Genomic DNA, 18,630 nt, shown 5'->3' with positions numbered 1-18,630 from the left:
AGAATGAAGACTGGCTAAGGCATTAAATTGCGGCATATATACTATCAAAACAGGGCTCAAGATTGTTCATTTTCCAAATGGGATGAAGACGAAAAGGTTGTCAACTGATTTGGTTCATAAAAGACATATTTAATTGCTTGATATAAAATAATACATTTGCAAGGATGCCGCAAATAAAACGTGCACCTAAAGATGACGGTTACAAATAATACAAAATACTGCCATTAAATTAATAACAAAAAAAAAAAAATTTGATCACGTAACGCCGCTTCTTAAGAACGCCCACTGGCTTCCAGTAACCCATAGAATAACATATAAAATATGTCTATTGACTTTTAAAGCAATGTTGTTTAAAACTCCTGCTTTTATCTATAAAACCCTGATTCCCTATTCCACAAATAGAGTTTTGCGATCTAACGAACAGCATTTACTGTCAATTCCATCTCTTAAAATTATAAATACTAGAAGACAATTCATCTTTTCTGTTACTGCTCCACAAATGTGGAACTCCTTGCCAATCTTCCTAAGAAAAGAGCACGATATCGATAAATTTAAGATTAATTTAAAGACGTTCCTTTTCAAAGACGCTTTTGATTAATAACTTATAATCTGGAACACAATGATTCAATATTTAAAGAAAATAAATTCCTACCTTATGTTTTTACCCAACCTCCTTTTAATTATATTTTGTAGTTCTTATCCCTTTTTTTCCCTAAATTCATGTCATGTCATTTTTTTTGTCTCTTTTACATTTATTTTTACTATTATGTATAATTAATGTTTTAATTTTTGTTTTTAAGATTGTAATATTAACTAATTCTATTTATATATATGTATGTTCATCGCTTTGAAAAATGACAAAGCGATTAATCAAAAATTTTAATAAACTTGAAACTTGAAACTTGATGTAACCCCAGATTTCAATGACAAAACCTCTTGATGCCGTTTCTGCGTCTCTCGTGTCAAGTCAGGAAACATTTGTACTTTAAGACCTAAAAATTCTTTATGCCTCTTTTTAAAGAAAAGTTTTAACAACCACGTTTTTTCTATAGAGAGGGCTACTGATATAAGCAAAATAGATGGCATTGCCGCCTCTTTATCAGATACTTCTAACGTTTCAGATAAATTTAACAATTCTTGATTTGGTAAAGATTTATAAGAACATAAGAAGTTGCCTCTGCTGGGTTAGACCAGAGGTCCATCACGCCCAGCAGTCCACACCCACGGCGGCCCATCAGGCCCATGACCTGTACGGTGATCTTTGTCTGAACCCTTAAATCCCCCTTGGTCTCTATCTATACTCTTTCTATATTCTATCTCTGTCTCTATCTGTATCCCTCAATCCCCCTATCTTTCAGGAATTTATCCAATCCTTCTTTAAAACCCCGTAGTGTACTCTGTCCTATCACAACCTCCGGCAGCGCGTTCCAGGTGTCCACCACCCTCTGAGTGAAAAAGAATTTCCTAGCATTGGTTCTAAACTTGTCCCTTTTCAGCTTCTCCGAGTGCCCCCTTGTACTTGTGGTCCCCAATAGTCTGAAGAATCTGTCCCTGTCTACCTTCTCGATGCCTTTCATGATCTTGAAAGTCACTATCATGTCTCCTCTGAGTCTCTGCTTTTCCAGGGAGAAGAGCCCCAGCCTTTCTAACCTGTCTTCGTATGGAAGGTTTTCCATACCTTTTATCATTTTTGTCGCTCTTCTCTGGACCCTCTCAAGCATCGCCATGTCCTTTTTGAGGTACGGCGACCAATACTTGACACAGTACTCCAGGTGCGGGCGCACCATCGCCCGATACAGTGGCATGATGACTTCCTTCGTCCTGGTTTTGATACCCTTCTTAATAATACCCAACATTCTATTTGCTTTCTTTGAGGCTGCTGCACATTGTGCCGTTGATTTCATTGTTGTATCCACTAGCACACCCAAGTCCTTTTCAAGGTTGCTTTCCCCTAGCACCGATGCCCCCATTTTGTAGCTGAACATCGGGTTCTTTTTCCCTATATGTATAACCTTGCATTTCTCTATATTAAATCTCATTTGCCATTTATTTTCCCACTCTTCCAGTTTGTTTAGGTCCCTTTGTAGATCTTCGCATTCCTCAGCGGTTCTAACCCTGCTGCTGAGTTTGGTGTCATCCGCAAATTTTATAACTTCACACTTCGTCCCCGTTTCCAGGTCATTTATAAATACATTGAACAGCAGTGGTCCGAGCACCGACCCCTGCGGAACACCGCTCGTGACCCTCCGCCAGCCTGAGTATTGGCCCTTCACCCCAACCCTTTGTTTTCTGCCTGCCAACCAGTGTTTAATCCATCTGTATATGTCCATCTGTATATGTCCTCTTCCACCAAGTGGTTACGCAGCTTTCTAAGTAGTCGCTCATGGGGTACATTGTCAAAGGCTTTTTGGAAGTCAAGGTAAATTATGTCTATGGGTTCCCCATTGTCCATCTGGCTGCTTATTCCTTCAAAGAAGTGCAGTAAGTTTGTTTGGCACGACCTTCCCTTGCAGAAGCCATGTTGGCTCGCTTTCAGTTGTCTGTTTGTTTCTATGTGCTCACAAATGCTGTCCTTTATCAGTACTTCCATCATCTTGCCCGGAACTGAAGTCAAGCTTACCGGCCTGTAGTTCCCGGGATAACCCCTTGATCCCTTTTTAAAAATAGGTGTGACGTTAGCTATTTTCCAGTCCTCTGGGATCTCCCCAGTTTTCAAGGATAGGTCACAAATTTGTCGGAGTGTTTCCGCTATTTCGTTTCTTAGCTCTTTTAGAACCCTTGGGTGGATTCCGTCTGGGCCCGGCGATTTGTCGTTTTTCAGTCTATCTATCTGCTGGAGGACATCCTCATGGCTTATCTCTATATGCACAAGTGTTTTTCTTCTCGATCTCCACTTATGATCTCTTCGGGTTCTGGTACATAGGATGTGTCCTCGCTTGTGAAGACCGACGTGAAGAATTTGTTCAACCTGTCAGCTACCTCTTTTTCCTCCTTTACCACTCCCTTTCCGCCTCCATCATCCAACGGACCTACTTCTTCCCTCGCCGGTTGCCTCCCTTTAACGTATCTGAGCTTAATATTTTTCAAGAAGATAATATACAGAAGAAAATAGAGGCAACGTTTCTTCTGAAATATCTAAGATTTCTAGTAAATATCTTTTAAGCATTTCCTTAGGAGTTACAGATGTAAGCCTAGGAAAGTTAATTAATCTCAAATTGGTATAACGAGAGTTATTATCAAGCATTTCCACTTTTCTTCTAAGTTTGACATTGTCTTATCAAGGTTCATGCAATTATTTGAAAGTTACTATATCTTGGTCATGTTTCTGAAGCAAGAAATTAGAGGCAGTCATTCCAGCTTTTATATCTTTAGAATGTTCCAGGAATCTCTTTTCAATTTGTTGAAGATTGGGATTTATGGCCTTCACAAAACCAGCCATAAGATCCCATATAGAGTGCAGGGTAACTATTGCAGGTGTTTCAGGCATTATCACTGGTTTAATAGCAAAACCACTCTCACCAGTCTTCAAATCTTCCTGTTGTTCCCCAGCTTGGCTCAGTCCGTCCACCGAAGTTAAAACAGGTTCAGGTTTTCCAGCTGCAATCCCCTGTATTGGAATTCCAGTCTCCAATCTCCCCACCGAAGTATCTCTCGCCTCGGGGAAGAGAAAACACCAATCTCTGAGGTTTCCTTGCCTCTAAGAGAGCTGGTGCTCTGAGCCTGCGGAAGCGGAGCCCTACCGTCAGGTCTCAGTGTTGTTTCAAGCTCAGGAGGAACTGCAGTGTCCTCGCCTACTCCCTGAGTCCTCAGCAGGATGTCTCCTGACTCCTCAGACGCCAGCTACAACCACCGTAGAATTTTGTTGATATTGCCAAAAACGGGCACCGCGAGGCGGCAGTGGGGCTTTGCCCTCTCCGTTTCGGCATCAGGTAGAGAATCTATTTTCTTTGAATGAATAGGACAGAGCTCTCATGGCATGTCCGGTCTCTCCGCCATTTTAAATCCCCTAAGATATATTTTTTTGACTACAGAATACAAAGCATTGTAAACAGCATAGTGTTTTTTTCCCTTTGTTGTGACTTTGGAAACTGAGGGTTTCTTTACTAAGCTGTGGTAAACAGTAAAGCATGGTTACTTCATGTTACAAATGTACTACTGATGGACGTGCTCAGGCGTCCCATGGTAGTTTGGAATAATAGTACAGGAAGTGCATGATGTCACTGGCTTCAATTTAGTAAGTCTCTGAGTGTTGAAGTAAAAAAATATTCAGAAGTCTCTAACATTAAGGAGCACACAGATTAATGTCCAAATTTTCTTTCCATCTCTTGGACTCTTTGTATAGATCAGTTGCCGCCGCAGTTTTCTTTACCCCACTGGAAGAGACGGCACTTGGACGTCTTGTCTTTTAGATCGTCCAAGTGCTGATTTATGCCAGTTTTTAGATGTTTTTCTCTTTCGATTATGAACTCCATAATGTGTTTTTTCTGTGTTGTGACTTTGGAAATTGAGGGTTCCTTTACTAAGCTGTGGTAAACGGTAAAGCATGGTTACTTCATGTAATAAAGGTACTATTGATGGACATGCTTTGGTGTCCCACGATGATGCGGTCCTTTATGAGTGCCTCTACCATCTTTCCAGGTAACCAAGTCAGACTTACTGGTTAGTAGTTTCCAAGATCTCCCCTTGAACCTTTCTTAAAGATCGGCATAACATTCGCCACTTTCCAGTCTACCGGAATCTTTCCTGATTTGATCGACAGATTGGCTATTAGTTGAAGCAGTTCAGCTATAACTTCTTTCAGTTCCTTGATTACATTCGGGTGTATGCTGTCCAGTCCCGGGGATTTATCATTTTTAAGCCTATCAAGCTGTCTGCATACTTTTTCTAGAATGCAGGCGAACCTGTCAGTTTCCCATCTTCATTTCTTGTGTACAGCCTGATGGCTTCTGGTATATTGGATAGATCCTCCTCGGTAAAGACAAACAGAAAAAATGTGTCGTTTGTCAGAGATGGCTTTGAGCTTCTTTTGTACTCCCTCTATTCCATGGTCCTCTAATAGGGAGAAATACTTAGGCCCTCTTTTATAAAGGCGCGCTAAGCATTTTAGCGCAGATTTAGCTGAATCAATGCATGCAGTAACCGCTAACGCATCCCTAGGTTAACATGCACGTGTTAGTGTTTAGTGCGTGTTTAGCATGTGATAATATTTAGCGAATGCTAAAAAGCATAGCGCACCTTTGTAAAAGAGGGGGTTAGAGTACCTCAATGTAAAGAGATAAAATATAGCTTGTTTCATGTGAAATTGTAACAAAGTATTAAATCTAAGGGGTCCTTTTATTAAGATGCGCAAAACGCTATGATGTCCCTACGATATAATGGATACCTTAGTATTTAGCGTGTGCTAATCGTTTAGTGCACCTTAATAAAAGGACCCCAAAGTAATTGTACGTTCATTACTCTCCAACTGTGTTCAAAACACATCAGCTGTGCTGTTTATTGTAGAACTTTTACTAAAATATGGTAAGAAGAATGTGTATTAAATCCAAATTTGTGGGATTAAAAACAAATTAATAATTAGAATCATCTTTTTTTATTGCTCACTAATTTGAATTAACTAAATGCTAGCCATTTCTGCCTTCATAAGAATATTTGCTAATCTTCTAATTTGTAATTTATTCTATTGAAACAGTGACATCTGCTGGCACTACTGGTACGTCTTCAAATTTTTTACACTGTACAATCAGCTTTCAATAGAGTTTGTTGTAAAATATTTTTGTAGAGCTGCTAGTTCATGAGAATTTTCCTTATTGACTCTGCTAGACTGGGAAAAGGATTAGCGTTTTCATTAATTAATGATCTTAGTCACTGTAGAATTATCTTTTAGGGCCTGACCATTAGAATTTTCAGAATAACAAACACCAGATATATATTTTGACTTTTTTAAAATCTCAGTTACTGTATAATATTTTAAAAAATTGTTAAGATTTAAAAGGAGAATATATTATTATTTTTTATTATTATTATTATATTTATTAATTTCATTCTTAATTACCAAGCATTACTTGTACAGAAAGCAAAATTGGTCATATAAAATGTTCCAAAATAGTGAACAATAGCAAGTAAACAGAATAATTTAGACTAATTAAGCTCAAGTCCTCAAATTGGATCCAGTATGTTATAATCTAGCGAAAAATAAAAGAAATATCTTACTTTAGAATGAAGACTGGCTAAGGCATTAAATTGCGGCATATATACTATCAAAACAGGGCTCAAGATTGTTCTTTATCCAAATGGGATAAAGATGAAAAGGTTGTCAACTGGTTTGGTTCATAAAAGACATATTTAATTGCTTGATATAAAATAATACATTTGCAAGGATGCCGCAAATAAAACGTGCACCTAAAGATGTAACCCCAGATTTCAATGACAAAAACTCTTGACGCCGCTTCTCCGTCTCTCGTGTCAAGTCAGGAAACATTTGTACTTTAAGACCTAAACATTTTTGGGATTAAAAACAAATTAATAATTAGAATCATCTTTTTTATTGCTCACTAATTTGAATTAACTAAATGCTAGCCTTTTCTGCCTTCATAAGAATATTTGCTAATCTTCTAATTTGTAATTTATTCCATTGAAACAGTGACATCTGCTGGCACTACTGGTACGTCTTCAAATTTTTTACACTGTACAATCAGCTTTCAATAGAGTTTGTTGTAAAATATTTTTGTAGAGCTGCTAGTTCATGAGAATTTTCTTTATTGACTCTGCTAGACTGGGAAAAGGATTAGCGTTTTCACTTATTAATGTTCCTAGTCACTGTAGAATTACCTTTTAGGGCCTGACCATTAGAATTATCAGAATAACAAACACCAGATATATATTTTGACTTTTTTAAAATCTCAGTTACTGTATAATATTTTAAAAACTTGTTAAGATTTAAAAGGAGAATATATTATTATTTATTATTATTATTATATTTATTAATTTCAATCTTAATTACCAAGCATTACTTGTACAGAAAGCAAAGTTGGCCATGTAAAATGTTCCAAAATAGTGAACAATAGCAAGTAAACAGAATAATTTAGACTAATTAAGCTCAAGTCCTCAAATTGGATCCAATATGTTATAATCTAGCGAAAAATAAAATAAATATCTTACTTTAGAATGAAGACTGGCTAAGGCATTAAATTGCGGCATATATACTATCAAAACAGGGCTCAAGATTGTTCTTTATCCAAATGGGATAAAGACGAAAAGGTTGTCAACTGGTTTGGTTCATAAAAGACATATTTAATTGCTTGATATAAAATACATTTGCAAGGATGCCGCAAATAAAACGTGCACCTAAAGATTTAATGAGAGAGAATAAAGCATGGATACATCCCTGTAAGTCCTGACATTAGCCAGGTGAAGGGGGATGGAAGGAAGACAAAGATCACTTTTCTCTTTACAGAAAAATCTGCTCTCACCCCCTGCAACTGACATCTACCTTATCTATCTCTGCAGATGATAGAAACAGTAGATTAACTATGGAAAGATATTTCACCATTAACTGAAGAGCATGCAAAGATGGAGAAATACGCTGTTTTATGAGTTCAATTTGCTACTAAAACTAGAGAAAAAGCAACAGGTCCTGAGGCTGTGGGCTAGCTGTGGTTTTACACCAAGGCCCACCCAGCCAGATACCATAAAGAGATAAACAGACCGTGGTCAGAAGACAGAATTCTCAGAAGGAAGAATTCATAAGAAAAATCATCTAATAGAAAGTATCGGAGATGTTTAAAGTTGGGAGGGGGGCTTTTGCTCGGAAATACTAATATGGTGGGGAAACAGGCATTTCGGGGAAAAGGTAGGCTTTACGGAAAACAGAGTGGACATATAACATGACGTAGGTGAGAATAGCCAATAAATGAATGTAGTTAGGCAGTAATGCATAAGTAAATAACCAATAAGGATGTATCATGTGATGTAAACCAAAGTGGTGTTGGCCACTAAGAAATGTATAAAAACCAGGCCTTTAGAAGGGAGAGGGCAGAACAGACATCGGAGGACCTCTAGGCCTAGAGATCATCACCTTCTGTTACGCTAAATACTATATGATCTATTCTTGTAAGCTGTTATTGATTGACTAAATAAATATATACTTATTGAACCAGTATATAGCGTTCGAGGTCTCATTACCGAGGTAGGCCTAGACAGCGGCCTATCTACCTCAGTAACCCCAGATTTCAATGACAAAAACTCTTGACGCCGCTTCTGCGTCTCTCGAGTCAAGTCAGGAAACATTTGTACTTTAAGACCTAAAAATTCTTTAAGCCTCTTTTTAAAGAAAAGTTTTAATAACCACGTTTTGTCTATAGAGAGGGCTACTGATATAAGCAAAGTAGATGACATTGCCGCCTCTTTATCAGATACTTCTAACATTTCCGATAAATTTAACAATTCTTGATTTAAGAGCTTTATATTTTTGAGGAAAATAATATAGAGAGGAAAATCGAGGCAACGTTTCTTCTGAAATATCTAAGATTTCTAGTAAATAACTTTTAAGCATTTCCTTAGGAGTTACAGATGTAAGCCTAGGAAAGTTAATCAATCTCAGATTGGTATAACAAGAATTATTTTCAAGCATTTCCACTTTTCTTCTAAGTTTTATATTGTCTTTTATCAAAGTTCATGCAATTATTTTAAAGTTATTATATCTTGGTCATGTTTCTGAAGCAAGACATTAGAGGCTGTCATTCCAGCTTTTATATCTTTTAGATCTTTAGAATGTTCCATGAATCTCTTTTCAATTTGTTGAAGATTGGGATTTATGGCCTTCACAATACCAGTCATAATATCCCATATAGAGTCCAGGCTTACTAATGCAGGTGCTTCAGGCATTATCACTTGTTTAATCACAAAACCACTCTCAAATCTTCCTCTTGTACCCCAGCTTGGCTCAGTCCATCCGCCGAAGTTAAAATAGGCTCAGGTTTTCCAGCTGGAATCCCTTGTGTTGGAATTCCAGTCTTCAAACTCCCCACCGAAGTATCTCTCGCCTCGGGAAAACACTAATCTCCGGGGATTCCTTGCCCGTGGGAGAGCTGGTGCTCTGAGCCTGCTTGGGCAGAGTCCTATCGCTGTGGCTCAGCGTTGTTTCAAGCTCAGGAGGAACTGCAGTAGTCTCGCCAGCTGCAACCGCCGTAAATTTCATCGATATTGCCAACAACGGGCACCGCTAGGCGCCGTAAGGCGGCAGTGGTGCTCCGACCTCTCCGTTTTGGCATTAGGTAGAGAATCTATTTTCTTAGAATGAACTCTAGGATGGCGCTCTCAAGGCATGTCACGTCACTCCGCCATTTTGGATCCCCTAGGATATATTATTTTGACTACAGAATACAAAGCTTTGTAAACAGCATAGTGTTTTTTTTCCTATGTTGTGACTTTGGAAACTGAAGGTTCCTTTACTAAGCTTTGGTAAACAGTAAAGCATGGTTACTTCATGTTACAAAGGTACTACTTATGGTCATGCTCTCGTGTCCCACGATGATGCGGTCCTTTATGGGTGCCTCTACCATCTTTCCTGGTAAGGAAATCAGACTCACTAATAAGTAGTTTCCAGGATCTCCCCTTGAACCTTTCTTAAAGATCGGCATAACATTCGCCACTTTCCAGTCTACCGGAATCTTTCCTGATTTGATCGACAGATTGGCTATTAGTTGAAGTAGTCCAGCTATAACCCCTTTCAGTTCCTTGATTACACTCGGGTGGATGCCCTCCGGTCCCGGGGATTTATCATTTTTAAGCCTATCAAGCTGCCTGAATACTTCTTCTAGACTGACCGTCGAACCTGTCAGTATCCCTTCTTCATTTCCTGTGAACAGCATGTTGGCTTCTGGTATATTGGATATATCCTCCTCAGTAAATACAAATAAAAAAAAGGGGTTAAGTTTGTCGGCAATGGCTTTGTCCTTCTTATGTACGCCCTCTATTCCATGGTCATCTAATAGGGAGAAATACTTAGACCCTCTTTTATAAAGGCGCGCTAAGCGTTTTAGCGCAGATTTAGCGTGCGCTGAATCAATGCATGCAGTAACCGCTAACGCATCCCTAGGTTAACATGCACGTGTTAGTGTTTAGTGCGTATTTAGCATGTGATAATATTTAGCAAATGCTAAAAAGCATAGCGCACCTTTGTAAAAGAGGGGGTTAGAGTACCTCAATGTAAAGAGATAAAATATAGCTTGTTTCATGTGAAATTGTAACAAAGTATTAAATCTAAGGGGTCCTTTTATTAAGGTGCGCAAAACGCTATGATGTCCATACGATATAATGGATGCCTTAATATTTAGCGTGTGCTAATCGTTTAGTGCACCTTAATAAAAGGACCCCAAAGTAATTGTACTTCATTACTCTCCAACTGTGATCAAAACACATCAGCTGTGCTGTTTATTGTAGAACCTTTACTAAAATATGGTAAGAAGAATGTGTATTAAATCCAAATTTGTGGGATTAAAAACAAATTAATAATTAGAATCATCTTTTTTATTGCTCACTAATTTGAATTAACTAAATGCTAGCCTTTTCTGCCTTCATAAGAATATTTGCTAATCTTCTAATTTGTAATTTATTCCTTTGAAACAGTGACATCTGAAGGCGGTACTGGTAAGTCTTCACATTTTTTATATTGTACAATCAGCTTTCAGTAGAGTTTGTTGTAAAATATTTTTGTAGAGCTGCTAGTTCATGAGAATTTTCCTTATTGACTCTGCTAGACTGGGAAAAGGATCAGCTTTTTCACTTATTAATGTTCCTAGTCACTGTAGAATTACCTTTAAGGGCCTGACCATTAGAATTTTCAGAATAACAAACACCAGATATATATTTTGACTTTTTTAAAATCTCAGTTAGTTTAATATGATTTTTAAATATTGTTAAGATTCAGAAGGAGGATATATTATTTTGACTACAGAAAACAAAGAATTGTAAACAGCATAGAGTTTTTTTTTCTATTTTGTGACTTTGGAAACTGAGGGTTCCTTTACTAAGCTGAAAATTTATTATACTTTCCTTCAGCCATACTTCCGTTATTTTCCTAGTAACCAAAGTGAGGCTTACAGGCCTGTAATTTCCCATGCCATCTCTGCGACCACTTATGCGAAGAAGGCCTATATCTGCTCTTCTCCAATCCCATGGAACATCTCCCGTATTCAGGGATTTATTGAAAAAAATCTTTAAATGGACCTGCTAGAACCTCTCTGAGCTCCCTCAATATCCTGGGATGGATCCCATCTGGTTCCATGGTTTTGTCCATCTTCAATTTTTCAAATTGTTCATAAACACTTTCTTCTGTGAATGGCGCTGTATCCACTCCATTCTCATGTGTAACTTTGCCAGCCAATCGTGGTCCTTCTCCAGGATTAGATGTATTAACAACTATCTTCAATTTCTGACCTGGTTCTGAATTAAGCTAAATTGATATATTGTTTCTAGGAAATTGAAGATTGAGATGGGCAAAATAAAAAAAAACGTCTAAGTCCCCTTTTGGCCTAAGGCCTTAAACGTTGAAAGTAGAAGCAGGGGAAATGTCCATTATCAAAAAGCATGTCCATAAGGAGGTCTGTTTTTATTATTGGCCTTCCTCTATGTTCAGCTGTTTAAACGCCCAGACCACCACTACCTCTAAACTTACACCATATAATCAACCTAAAAAAAGCCTAAGTCCCAAACGCCCAAAACAAGGGCTTTTAGGCAAAGTCCTTTGCCTAAAAGCTGGCTTCTATAACCGGAGTCTGTCAAAAACAACACCGGTTACAAAATCCACCCACCCCCTACAATGATCGGGGCAGGAGGAAGCCCAAAGCCTGGAAAACAGAAAGCAGAGAGTGGGCATAAATGGGAAGTACTCAGACTGGGAGGAAGTGACTAGTGGTGTGCCCCAGGGCTCGGTACTTGGGCCGATTCTATTTAATATTTATATCAATGACCTGGAAGACGGAATATCCAGTGAGATCATTAAGTTTGCAGACGACACAAAGCTATGCCGGGCAATCAGATCGCAGGAGGATATCGAGGAAGTCCAGAGTGACTTGTATCAGTTAGAGAAATGGGCAGAGCAATGGCAGATGAAGTTCAACGTGGAGAAATGCAAAGTAATGCATTTAGGTAATACGAATAAGGAACACGAGTATAGAATGTCAGGCGCAACTCTGGGTAAGAGCGAACAAGAAAAGGACCTGGGTGTACTGATAGATAGGACCCTGAAGCCATTGGCACAATGCGCGGCAGCGGCAAAGAAAGCAAACAGAATGTTAGGCATGATAAAGAAAGGAATCACGAGTAGATCGAAGAAAGTCATAATGCCGCTTTATATAGCAATGGTCAGACCACACTTGGAATACTGTGTCCAACATTGGTCTCCCAACCTAAAGAAGGATATAAAACTACTGGAGAGGGTGCAGAGATGAGCAATGAAGCTAATAAGAGGTATGGAGAACTTGGAATATGAGGAACGACTCAAGAAACTGGGACTGTTCTCCCTTGAGAAGAGGAGGCTGCGAGGGGACATGATCGAGACGTTCAAAATACTGAAAGGCATCAATAAAATAGAGCAGGAAAATAAATTATTTACATTGTCCAATGTGTCACGGACAAGAGGACATGGTTTGAAGCTAAGGGGGGACAAGTCCAGGACAAATGTCAGGAAGTTGTGCTTCACGTAGCGAGTGGTGGACGCCTGGAAGGAGGTTATTAAGGAATCCACTGTGCTAGGATTCAAAGGCAAATTAGATGCACATCTCCTTATGAGAGGCATAGAGGGTTATGGGTGACAAAAACCACATCAGGTATATACCTGATAGGGCCTCCGCGTGTGCGGATCGCCGGACTCGATGGACCAGGGTCTGATCCGGAGATGGCAGTTCTTATGTTCTTATGTACTGCATCAACACATGCTATCTGGCTTCATAAAAGGGGGCCAGTGACTGGCATATCTATATATTGAACAGTATCACTTGTCCTGCATTTGCTTGTACATAAGAACATAAGAATTGCTGCTGGTGGGTCAAACCAGTGGTCCATCGTCCCCAGTAGTCCGCTCATGTGGCGGCCCTCTGGTCAAAGCGCCCTAACTGAGACTAGCCCTACCTGCGTACGTTCTGGCTCAGCAGGAATTCGTCTAACTTTGTCTTGAATCCCTGGCGGGTATTTTCCCCTATGACAGACTCCGGAAGAGCGTTCCAGCTTTCTACCACTCTCTGAGTGAAGAAGAACTTCCTTATGTTCGTATGGAATCTATCCCCTTTCAATTTTAGAGGATGTCCTCTCGTTCTCCCTACCTTGGAGAGGGTGAACAACCTGCCCTTATCTACTAAGTCTATTCCCTTCAGTACTTTGAATGTTCAAGGGAGAAGAGGCCCAGTTTCTCTAATCTTTCGCCTTTCGCTGTACGGCAACTCCTCCAGCCCCTTAACCATCTTAGTCACTCTTCTCTGGACCCTTTCGAGTAGAACCGTATCTTTCTTCATGTATGGCGACCAGTGCTGGATGTAATACTCTAGGTGAGGGCGCACCATGGCTCATTACAGCGGCATGATAACCTTCTCCAATTTGTTCGTGATTCCCTTCTTTATCAGTCCTAGCATTCTGTTCGCCCTTTTCGCCGCCGCAGCTTCATTGACTTGTCAATCAGAACTCCCAAGTCTCTTTCCTGGGAGGTCTCTCCATGTACCGCCCGGGACATCCTGTATTTATGCATGAGATTTTTGTTACCTACTTGCATCACTTTACACTTATCCACTTTGAACCTCATCTGCCATGTTGATGCCCATTCCTCGTGCCTGATTATGTCACGTTGCAGATCTTCGCAATCCCCCTGCATCTTCACTACTCTGAATAACTTTGTATTGTCTGAAAATTGAATCACCTCACTCATCGTACCAATGTCCAGATCGTTTATAAAGATGTTGAAGAGCACGGGTCCAAGCACCGAGCCCTGCAGCTCCTACATACACAAATAAGCTGTATAGTAAAATTACACTCATAGTTTTGCTCATGGGCTGATCAAAAAAAGATAATCACACCTAGTGTATATTTTCTAGCAAATAAGGTGCCGGTACTCAAATACTAGGCCATTCTTCAGGAGTGGGATGACCACTGAGGGGCCCACCCCATAGTAGTCAGACCTGCAATCAGCCATAGAATTCATGAAAAGGCAGCACTGAGTTTATATAGCCTGACTTTGGGGGATCCTGGGTCATTTTTTTTCACTTGAAAATTTATTGAATTTTTATAGGATACAAAAATATAAAAGGGTGTGCAGATAATATAGTAATAATAGATAATCATACAAATGAACGATGAAATACATTTTCCAGGTATAATAATAAAGGCAACTGTAATATGCAAAATTGTATAGTCATGATACAAACTAGGGAAGGCAATAAAAGGAGGACAAGAAGACTAGGGAGGAAATGAAAGAAAGGAAAAAGGGGAAAGGAAAAGAGTAATGTAGGTAGGAAGGAAAGACTATTCAGGGGAGAAAAGGGAAATAGAGGATAGAAAGGAAGAAAAAAGTCCCTCAGAGGCCAAAGAAAGAAAGAGAAAGAGAGAGAGAGGGAGAAAGGAAGCAAAGATAATAAGAATGATAACTATGTATGAAAATTGCAGTGAAAGAGAAATTTTATAGAGAACAAATATTCTAAAAAGGGTGACCATTTAACATAGACCTTGGAAGACAGAGGTGTATAAGTGGAGATCAACATTTCACGTTTATGTTGGAGTAATACAGATTGAAACCAGAAATGGACTGAGAGTGAATCAAAAGACTTCCAGTTGGACAGTATAAGTCTTAATGCTATAATAAAAAGTGTATCAAATAAAGTGTGCTGGATTTGAGGTATGTTGAGCATATGAGCTTCTGATTTTAGAAAAATTATTGAGGGAGAAAGATCAGTATGTATGTCAAAAATCAATCAAAAAATAGACCATAAGTCCAACCAGAAGGATTGGAGAAGAGGACATTCATACAACATATGGAGTAGGGTACCAGGTAAAAACTTACAGTTCCAACATTTGTTCGTAGGAAGAAGAGCAGCAACATGAAGCTTTTGGGGTGTCCAATTCGTTCTATTATGTAGGAAAAACATTGATTGGGTCGAATTTGCAGAGGAAACGGTTCTGATAGTTTTGTCTGTCTGATATTTGGTGTCCTATATCTAGTTCCCATACTTTACGTAGCGAAGCATCAGTGTTCGTAGAAGAAGTGATAAGTAGTTTATATAGTTTAGATGCTACATGACCTGTCGTAATAAGTAGAGAGTAGTGCGAGATCAAGGAAGGAGTTCCAAGCACCGTAGAATGTAAGATATTTGATTTCTTGATTACATTAGTAAGTTGTAACCATTGGTAGAAAGCAGATGTTGGGAGGGCAAATTTGTCACGCAATTCTGCAAAGGTCAAAAGTTGTAAGGCTGGTGTACAAATGTCAGTTAAGAACCAAATCCCTAAATTAGCCCAAGCGGACCAAAAAATTGGTACTTTGATAATTAGGAATCTTGGATTATGCCAGAGAGAAATCGAGGAAGAAGTAGCAACAGACACATCAAGTAATTTATCTAATTCAAGTAAACAAGAAACAGATTGTGAGATGATAGGGTTAATCTCATGGAATTTAGTATGCGATGTCAACAAAGCATTTAAGCTCTTCTATATCTGATGAGCCAAGTTTAGGCGACTGTAAAATGGCCAGAAATTCCTCAGCATTGGGTGATTGTTGCGTGATTTCTGAGGTATAAAGCTGAGAGTAAATATCGTGAAAGATATCCGAATATCGTGAGATTTCCGAATGCGAAGAGAGGAGTTTTCCATCTGGATCTTTAATAGATGAGATCTGTACTTTAGTTCATTTTCGTTTCAGATAATTAACAAGCATTTTGCTGTTTTTATTCATCTCCATATAATATTTAGTGGAGGTGGTAAATATATCTTGCTGAGCTGTCATAGTGGCTAATTTATTATAAGAATATTTTAACTTATAGATTTGGGGCAGAAGAATTTTTATCATTTGACAGAAAAAAGTCTTGCTCAAGACTCTTGATTTGAAGTTCGAGATTTTGTTGTTCTTTTCTATCTTGTTTTATTTTAAACGCTTGACAAGAAATCAATTCACAGTGAGACCTTAAAGGCCTCCCATATAAGTAGGGGATCTAGGGAATCAGTGTTATTGAATTGAAAAAATTCATCAATGAATTTAGAGATCCGCTGTTTAACAGATTTATCATATAAGAGATAATTGGGTAATCGCCAGAGAGGGGATCTAGTTGTGGTTACAGTATCCCATTTCAGATTAAATGGTCAGAGATAACAAAAGAGTTGATGGTAGTGGTAAGTAGATTGGGTAGTAGTGAAGAGGAAATAAGAAAGTAATCAATTCTCGAATAGCTTTTATGAGGAGAGGAAAAATAGGTATAATCCCTGACATCTGGGTGTTGTAGTCTCCAGGGTTCTGTCAGGTCATAGTGTTTAAGCAAGGATTTTAAAGTAGTGTTAGCTTTAGAGGGCATGACATAACTGGAAGAGTATCTACCCAGCCAGGTGTCAAGAGGTAGGTTAAAGTCACCGGCCATAATGAGAGGAAGAGTATCAAACTCAGCAATGGTGTGAAACAGCTGAGTAAAAAATTCAGGGGAGTCTATGTTAGGGGCGTATATGTTAACAAGAAGAACTTCCTGTGAGAGAATATTTGCCCTAACAATTAACCATCTACCTTCAGTATCATGTTTAACTTCCAGAAGTTGGACAGAGACAGCTTTATGAGATAAAATTGCTACTCCATGTTTTCTACCCATCGCTGGAGCTTCTGCTATATGAGTTAGCCAATTATTAGTGCCTAAATAGAGGGAGAGATTAGAGATATGGGTTTCCTGTAAAAAGACAATGAAGGCTTGAGGTTTTTTATGATGAGTGATGATTTTTTCCTCTTAACTGGATATCTCAGACCATTGACATTCCAAGATATAAAGGAAAGATTAGAGAATACTTTATTGTCAGCCATTTACAATACCATTCATATGTATATAGCACTGCAGTTCAAAAAATAGTAAAAAAAAGAGAGGGACCTCTGAGGAAAAAAGAACAGGAAAGGCATAAAGAGCAAAAGAAAGCTCAGCCAAATAGCAAAGATTGAGTTTAATAGGGGAAGAGCAGATAGACAAGAGACGCCTGAAGAGAGGGCATCCTCCTACTGTTAAAAAGCCAGAGATCAAGAACTAGAGAGCAATAGAGAATAGTGTTAGGAGATATTTCCAGCATTGAAATTGGAGTATGAAAGGTATGATAAGGGTTCTAAGATTCAAATCAGGGAGATAGAGAGAAATTATTTTAATCATCAGAAGATCTATTTTTGAAAATAATCAAAGCATTCATCCAATAGACAAAAATGAAGATCAAAAAATATTAGTAAAGTCATCTAAGTACAACATATCAATCCTCAAATAGTAGGGAAAGTAGAAGTGATAGGGAATATAAGGAATGAATTGTCTAAATCATCAGGGAACAAACAATGCAATACAGAGTTATAGAAGATAGGGATACAAATTATGTGCTTAATGAAATGAATTAATTCATTAAAAATGAATGTTAAAGATAAGTTAATGTAAGTATGTAAGTATTTAAATGAATAATAATCAATGCAGCAGTAAAAAATAGGCAGAGGTATTATTTGGAATCATATTCAGCACAAATAATATTTCATCAATTTGGAGGTTAAAAAACGGGAATCAATAGCATTAAAACAATATTAGTAAGAGAAACATTTCAATTATATGGAACAATTAATATATGTCTTGATAGAAGAGATCAAAAACAAAAATAAACTCCAAAAAGCCTGCGGATCTTCTTGCTTTTGGTAGACCGTTTCACCACCTTTTCCAGCTAAGTCAGCGCTTTTGATTATTGTGGGAGTTGTTCTTGGGGGAGGTTCTCTAAGAGACTGTTGATTGACCTCACTTGTGTGTGCTGCTTTGTGCTTTATTTTTTGCACTTTTTGCACTTATTGATTTATATCACACACCCTGGAAGTGCCCCATGATGGTGTGGGGGCAGGGACTGGTTGTCCTTGTCTCATGATGTGAGCGTAGGAGTATTGCTCCCTTCGCTGCTTTATCACACTGAGGGCACTCCTTCACTAAATTAAATTACATTATATTAATTACTCTTTGGAGTTTCACCGTTTGTGTGTCCACAAGTGTTTGGTTAATGAGCAGTCTCTTTGAGGACCGATTGATCTTTACTGCCTTTTTTTCCGGTATCTTGATAGAAGAGAGACAGGAGCAATTAATTTTTGATTTATATTAAAAAGCCATATAGAGATCTAAATCAGAGAGAATCAAGAGGAAAAAAAATCATTCTATATAAGAATTACAGTGGGAGAAAAAGTTATGGAGCAAGATGCCAGGCAACTAGGGAGATAGATAAACTTATAACTGCATAATATAGTTGTAATCTAAATAATCAGTATCTATGTCAAGGATAAATGATTTCAGAGCATAAGCTGGGAATAAGTAGTACATGTGATATAATTTATACACATTATTATAATATTGCCTGCAGGAGATAAGACATGAGTATTAATATACTAATTGATAAGAA

At 38.3% G+C, this 18,630-nt stretch overlaps 1 protein-coding gene across 1 annotated transcript in view; it reads left to right on the top strand.

Moving 5' to 3' along the window:
* Positions 1 to 18,630, top strand: part of LOC117366894 (mucin-19-like) — a 441,720-nt gene that overhangs the window by 218,758 nt on the left and 204,332 nt on the right. Inside the window, exons 48-50 of the mRNA XM_033958871.1 lie at positions 5,690 to 5,710; positions 6,641 to 6,661; positions 10,627 to 10,647. Coding sequence (XP_033814762.1) covers positions 5,690 to 5,710; positions 6,641 to 6,661; positions 10,627 to 10,647 — 63 coding nt within the window. The remainder of the gene's footprint in view (positions 1 to 5,689; positions 5,711 to 6,640; positions 6,662 to 10,626; positions 10,648 to 18,630) is intronic.

Source organism: Geotrypetes seraphini, chromosome 9 (assembly GCF_902459505.1).
Source record: "Geotrypetes seraphini chromosome 9, aGeoSer1.1, whole genome shotgun sequence".
NCBI lineage: Eukaryota > Metazoa > Chordata > Amphibia > Gymnophiona > Dermophiidae > Geotrypetes > Geotrypetes seraphini.
Note: the sequence above shows the minus strand (reverse complement) of the source record. Positions and strands in the feature narration are given on the sequence as shown.